This window comes from Eleginops maclovinus, chromosome 6, assembly GCF_036324505.1.
Source record: "Eleginops maclovinus isolate JMC-PN-2008 ecotype Puerto Natales chromosome 6, JC_Emac_rtc_rv5, whole genome shotgun sequence".
In the NCBI taxonomy this organism is placed as follows: domain Eukaryota; kingdom Metazoa; phylum Chordata; class Actinopteri; order Perciformes; family Eleginopidae; genus Eleginops; species Eleginops maclovinus.
In genome coordinates, this window is record NC_086354.1 from 24,833,707 (window position 1) to 24,841,273 (window position 7,567).

The following is a 7,567-nucleotide window of genomic DNA, read 5'->3' on the forward strand; positions in this document are numbered from 1 at the left end:
AGCAGCAGGAAACGGAGAGCTTTTCAGCCTCGATTTGCAAAGTAAAGGAGCTGATTCGACGGTAGAGACTATATTAGATTTAGATTTAGAGAAGAAGCTTCTTTGTGTGTCCAGAGATCCCCCCCCCCCCCCCGTGTGTAGCTGTAGCATCAAACTGTACAGAAACTGAATCATTTGGTCATTTTTTTAACTTCTTTGCCTGCTTTACATCTGGACATGCTGTGGTGAGTTCTTCATATTCTGCAGGTAGTTTACACACATAGAGTAGTGTGTAGTAGAAAGTCATTTTTAAAGGACCAGTTGGTAGGATTAAGAGACATCTGGTGCTTTTTACATGGTGTCGAGCATCAATTTGTATTAATAATCCAAACAGAACAAAGGATTGTTTGGCCAGTTGTTGCCGGGCAGATACTGAACACTTGTATACACACACCGTTTTATATGGAGATCCAGTTATAAAGAAGCTTATTGTAATATATACACATTTTAACACGTGTATTCTCCTTTCATTTTAAATCACTATTTATCATTTTTACTTCTTAGTTTATTTTAATAATTTTATTCTTTATTTTATCTTTTTGTTGCACATTTTTAAATTTAATTTTCTATGATATTTAATTCTATTTTAGCTGATTTCTTTATGCTGATTTCTTTATGCTGATTTCTTTATGCTGATTTCTTTATGCTGATTTTTTTATGCTGATTTCTTTATGCTGATTTTTTTTACCGTAATTTTTAGTTTTATATTTTATTTTATTTATTATTACATTTTTTAAGTCTCTGTTCTTCTGTTGGTTTTAGTTGATGGACTGAGTGAGGGCGGATACAGAAGTGTATCCCTACAGGATCTGAAGGATTTGTTCCTCGATGCTTTAAACTAAAAACCTCACAACAGAAATCCGTCTGTGGAAAATGCAGATCCGTGTCCCTGCTTTTATTAAGTGGCCTCGAAGAACAAATGAAAAAGTCCTCATTTATGTTTGTCAGGCCTCACAGAGACACCAGGGTTTGATAACTACATGAAGACAGTGGGGGATTGTGTTTAATTTAGTCAAAGATCTCAGATGAAACAGAAAGGAGGGTCTGTCTGCAGCTTCAGCACCAAGGACAGCTCCACGGCTGCATTGATACTCTGCATGGAACATTTAGTCCGTCTGCATTTTAATTGGTTCATGTTCTGAGCACTGCTGCATCTCAACACAACAAACTGATGCTGTTTTTCAAACCATGCATCAAAAAAGAGCATCAAATACTAATGTGCCTTTATTTTCATTTAAAAGTCACTATTAATCTTAAGCAGTTTGTTGTCATGGTAAACTTAACTTCATTTTTATTTGATTTATTATCAATATGTATCACACTTTGTTATTATTGTTGTTGTTGTTGTTATTATTATTATTATTATTATTAATATTATTATTAATATTATTATTAATATTATTATTATTATTATTATTAATATTATTATTATTAATATTAATTATTATTATTATTATTAATATATTATTATTATTATTATTATTAATATTATTATTATTATTATTAATATTAATTATTATTATTAATATTATTTATTATTATTATTATTATTATTAAAACATTTAAAAAATAGTGAAGATAAAATGATATTTTGCTTGTATACTATTTTCAAGTACTCTATTGTACGACTGCACTTGAAAGCACCGTGACATTCACAGATAGCTGGCGGTGCAGAAACTTTTTTGAACAAATAATAATAATAAGCGTTATTCCTCCTCCTCCTCCTCCTCCTCCTCTTCCTCCTCCTCGTTGAAGAGTCGTAGGACACAACGTAAAGTTCTGTGTCGAGCTGCTGGAGGCTGATCTTGTTCCCGCAGTATTTCCACTTCAGGACTCAGACGTTAATCTGTGCTCTTCTGTCTCTGCAGATAAAGACCGGATGACGAGGAGGAAGAGCTTCGTTGACACCATCTCTCAGGTGGACATCATGCCCAACAGCCTCCCAGACAAGGTCAGAGAAACACACACTGGGATGCTCACATGTTGTCTCTCTCTCTTGAAGCGGCTGTGATGCAGGAAACATGTCAGACTGAAGGTGTTCTCCAATCTGTGTTTCTGTTTGTGTTTCCAGCAGTCCCAGCTGGCCGAGGAGATCACGTTTGAGACGCTGAAGAAAGCCATCGGTGAGATCCGAGAGCAGTTTTAGTCCTTTCAGCCTCACCTGTCCGTGTAAGGGCTGCAGAGTGATGGACTGCTTGGGAGTGAACTGAAGATGACCTGACGCATATCTCACCTCTCTCCTCAGACACGACGGGGGTGGAGGAGCAGGAGCGGGAGAAGAGGCGTCAGGTGATGGAGAAGTTCCAGAAAGCTCCGTTTGAGGAGATCGCTGCTCACTGCGAGTCCAAGGTGAGACACGCTGCGTTTACAGAATAACAACAGAGGTGGGAGGAGCTGTCAGTCTGCCATTGTGTGCTGCTCCGCCACGTTTTGGAGTTGAATATTCTCAGTTTTATTTCATTAAATGTTTTGTTAAATCTTCCGTTACTTCAGATTCAGACTTCTTAATGAAAATATAATGAATAATTATTGTACCTGAATACATCCAGCACTATAAAGTCAGGTGAGCTTTAATCAATCAGTCATTTAATGCAATTATATTCAAATGTATGTTTAAATGAGCCGTGATTCTTCTGTACATTTACTTCGATAAAGGTTTTGAATGCAGGACTTACTTCAGGCTGAGTATTTCTAATCCTGTTAGTATTCTATGGTAGTATTTAAAGACCTGTTTTGTTCTCCTGCAGGCGAACATGTTGCACGACAGGCTGGCTCAGATCTTCGAACTAACAATCAGGTCAGGAATCTTTCGATCTTTTATCCAAACTGTCTCCTTTATCGTCTTGAACTGAGGATTTGGTTGCACTATGCATTGAGCGAATATATAGATCTTATTTTTTATGTTTAATAATATTGTTATTATTATTTTGTTCCCTCTCACTAAACCCATATTCTGCCTTGATAAATCTAGTATTCTGATACCATGCATGCACACTTACATTCAGACGTTATCATATTTACATATTTTCCTCCCTATGACCCCCTCTCTCCTCCCCAGGCCCCCCCCCAGCCCCTCAGGCGTGGTCTCCATCTCCTCCGGACACACTCAGCATCAGTCCGTCCCCGTCTACGAGATGAAGTTCCCCGACCTGTGTGTGTACTGATCACACACACACACACACACACACGCACACACACACACACACACACACACACACACACACACACACACACACACACACACACACACAGTGATATCAGCAAACTGCTAAGGAGGAACTACACACTCTGTGCTGTGGTCTCCTCTGATCAGACCAGCACCGTGTCGCAACAAGATGCAGAAAAACACACATAACAATAATCTGCAAAACTCAGATTATAATCTCCAGTTAGTTTGAGCCTTTTAATGGAGAAAGGTACTGAAAAATCCCCCAAATGTACTACCTTTATTCAAATTACTCTGCAAAAATGTGATTTTATATCAAATTTAAAGGAACTATCGCTCTGATTTTCTGCATTCTGTTGCCTCACACGTCTCTGAAGCTAAACTACGAAGAGTCACAAAGAACAACTAAAACACACATCTTCCACTCTGAGGTTCTGGTGTGTGGATGCCAGTATCAGAGGCTGTAGGTCAGATATCTCTCAGATGAAACCACTTCAGCGCTCAAAGCGTGCGTCTAGCGCTAGCTGCGATGCTAACTCTTCAGAGCGTCTCATCTGTTCTCATGTCTCGCTTATAAATGTCAAATATATCTGAACTGAGATAACTTGTGGTAGGTTAGATTTAGGTTTGATCTTAAGCTCTTAACTAACTAAAGCACCAGGAACAGGCTTCAAGAAGCAGCTAGGTTTCCCGAGAGGAAGCTGAACCGAAAGCAATACTAGCGTCGAGGTGAGACTCTGAGGAGAAAGAGGGTTCAATTTCTAAAACTGTCCGAACGGACAAACGGCTCGCTCATGGTGGGAGATTTCCCTCTCCTGGTGTGTATTCTAGAGGAGTGTGTGTGCATGTCAACGGTCTGCAGAGGCTGAAATCCCAAAGCTCTGGAACATAGGGACAACTTTTGTGCTTCTATTGGCCGGCGCCCCAACACATTGTACAGTATGTGATAGGCTGAGGGGTGGGACAGCTCTGAGCGGTTGTCCAATCACAACAGAGCCAACCAATCAGAGTGAAAAAGGTGCAGAAAAATCCAAAATCTCATTCATTTTTTGGATTCTAAATCAACCTAAGGCAGATCTTGTGGGAAGGAATAGTTAAATCTGGTTCCTGTTGCACGTTTTGTACAGAATGAGATGGAGAAATGAGATGGAAAGTGACTAAAAGAGACGAGGAAGAGGCTGTTTGTGTTCGTACGTTTCAGATGGTTCAGTAAGTTAGAGGATATCGGAGAGCTTCGTCTGAAATCACCAACATGAGCTGAAGCTTTTAATCCCTAACAGGAAATAGATCTTCTTCAGGATCAGTTCAGACAGCAGAGCAAAGAGTGTGTTTCCACCTGGTGTTAAAGCATCTGTATCTGTACGTCTTCTCCATCTGTGGGACTTTTACTCCATGTTTGTGATGCAAACGACGGAGGTATTGTTCTGCATCATGCATTATCCTAAATGTCGATCATGCATGATGGGACAGGGGGCATCCTGCAAGCTGATTGGCTCATTAAGCTGGGTGTAAAAGAAGCAGCAGCATGAATCCCTCCGTCACATGTGCAGCGGGCTTTGTCCGACACAGAAAACTGCGTTAATGTAAATCCCACTTCTTCAGAGTCAAAATCCAGTAACAGTTGTGTGCACATCCATCTAACATCCAATTTGGTCCATTTAGAAGTCAGAAAAGGAGTAGTTGTCCTTCTCCTGTTTTTGGAGCTTTCGTTAAAATAAAAGCTGGTGTTTTTCAAAATAAAAGCACGACAGTAGGCCTTTAAAAAGTTGGATTTCAAAGTGAATCTCAAATGAAATATGGTCCACATGACCCTTATCTTAAGCTCTTTTGCAGCATAAATTAAACAGCACTTTGCATGTTCACCCTTGCAGCCTGGAGATCATGTTTCAGCCCTTATACGTTGAGTTTAACACTTAATCTCGTGTCAAATTAGATCCTTTCGGGTTAAAACAGTAGTGTTTGCAACTCTTCTGTATGGGGGCTGTAGTTGCAATAAAGAGCAGGATTATCCACCATAAAGAAGGAGGACAGTCGGCCTCTGAAAGGTTATTTTGCACCTAATTTATAATAAAATCAGTCTGCTTGCAAGCAAAAAAGTAGTCCCTCTTTGGCCCACTGATATGAAAACCAATGAGGCTTCCAGATACAGATGTGTGATTAATACCAGGTGTAAAGGAGTCTATGTTCTGCAGACTAGATATATGTTGGAGTGGATTTAAAGCGCAGAGTGTGTCCTCTGACGGCAGAAAGGGCAGAAGTTTGAATAAATAAGTTTTATATGTCCCTGTGTATAAAGCCCGTCCTCCACCGATGCATCAAAGTGATTCTATCTTTTAGAAATCCACGCTGCTTAACGTCAAACTCTCATAGCGCTACGTTTGAACCATGTGAACGAGCTGCACGATGCTAACGCCACGCTACGCTACGACTAAAATCAGACTCCCTCCGAGGTGACAACCCAGGAGCCAGCGCAGTGCACACGTCACTGATTCCACCCCGGAGGAGAGTCTGATCTGCTGGAGGTCATGATGATTTCTTTACGAACGTGTCATTAGAGCAGTATATCATATATATTTTTGTACATTTTATGCATCACGTGTGGCTGAACTGTTGCCGGGTAGAGATTTAGAGAGCGGGAGGATCTCCTGCAGATCACACTCATCTGTCTTTATTTGAAATGACATTTTTGTTGTTGTTTATTGAAGATGGGTTTCAATGGGAGCGTGCAATGATCCCATTCACCTTAATTCTCTTGTGTTATCCATCTTATCATTTCAATATGCTGACGTATTAATAAATATTATATCTATGGTCAGTTATTTTTGCAAGAAGTGGATTAAATCACTGCTTATTTTAGCATTTAAATTGTGTTGTTTTGCACAGAAGTTGCAGCTCCAGATCTCAAAGTATGAAATATTAAAGCTTTAAACTCACTTCCAGTTATTGTGCAAAGACAGTTTGACATGTTCCACTATTTAGTCGTAGCTCGTATTTATTCAGATCTTCTTTAAATTAATTCAGATGAGATTTATTTGACCGCCGTTTATGTCCTTTAACTTGGAGTCCGGGGCTCACTAAACCCCGTTAAGAAATGATAGCATGTCAGTGTTGGTGTCTTTTCTGTTGAGGACAACCTCACCTTTATACCCTGACAGTTATTTGTTTCACTTTGACTTACAATATGAACATTCTGGACCCGAAATCACACCAAAAAATGTGAAAACAGATCATATTATTTGTACTATAGGTAAGATGGAAATATATAATGTCACTTTGATAGTGGTGAAGTTAGATTGAGGTAGCATGAACCTGTGGAGGCGTTTTCTCCTCATTCCTGCACAAATGTGGAACAAATCCGCCTCAAATGGTCAGTGTTTTAATCAGGATACAACTCAATTCTGACCTCAAAAACAATCCCGTTCCTGCTGTTCAATCAGAGAGATATTTAGGGTTAATTGCACGATAAGTATTTGAGTTTTCATGCTCTTTATTGAATGTTGTGCTCCATTAAATCAGCTGTAATCTGAATCTCTAGTTGAGTAAATAACAACACACCAACAACAGCTGAGTGAGTCTGATCTGAGCTGCAACTTTTTAATGAATAAAAAAGGTATAATAAATAGTTTGGATGCAATCAGTCTACTTTTGATAAACGTGTAATAGTTAGATCGTTTAGTGTAGGATGTGTCGATGAATTGAGCGTCATAATGAAATATGGTGTTTGCACTTTGATCACTGTGTCCTGGTTCTATAGCAACAAGAAAATTGCACAGATTCATGTCGGTTCGGTTTGATCATTCGAGGTATTTTCTCCCCCATCGCTCGGTCTGTGGTACGTTGTGTTCATGAATAAAGAATGAAAAATGAAATGAGTCCGTTCTGACGAGTTATTGGAGTTATTAAAGAGGCACTCTTCTGCTTTCTGGGGTTTCCCCTCTCCTGGAGTGTGTTTGTGTGCATGTAAATGGTCTGCAGAGACCCGGAACACGGTGACATCACTACGGAACACGCGGGCCATTCCATTTAGATTAGTTTTTTATATTTCCATCAACAGTCTCGGTCTGTGGTGTCTTTATTCTGAAGGAGAATTCCTCAGATTTCATTTTGTTTTTTATTAAAATCAGGAAAACCTGGAAATCAAAAATAAACACTGGATTTCTTTTTACATCTTTTTCTGAAATGTACAACTTCATCTAAAAAAACATAATTATTCCCAAAGCTGCCGTTAGAAGAGCTCAACACTCGCTTCTAGATCTCTTCCTCCTCTTCCTCTTCTTCCTCCTCTCCTCCCCCCTCCTCCTCTTCCTCTTTCCCCGCTGGTCGCTGCGCTGGGATTGGCCGGTGGTTGTGGGTCTGTCCTGC

General features: G+C 39.6%; 1 protein-coding gene across 1 annotated transcript in view; it reads left to right on the forward strand.

Annotated features, from left to right (window-relative positions):
- Positions 1–7,074, forward strand: part of efr3a (EFR3 homolog A (S. cerevisiae)) — a 69,755-nt gene extending 62,681 nt beyond the window's left edge. Inside the window, 5 exon segments of the mRNA XM_063885668.1 lie at positions 1,908–1,990; positions 2,111–2,162; positions 2,285–2,388; positions 2,787–2,836; positions 3,098–7,074. Of these exon segments, the coding sequence (XP_063741738.1) occupies positions 1,908–1,990; positions 2,111–2,162; positions 2,285–2,388; positions 2,787–2,836; positions 3,098–3,203 (395 nt within the window). The 3' untranslated portion in view covers positions 3,204–7,074.
- The last annotated feature ends 493 nt before the right edge of the window (positions 7,075–7,567 follow it).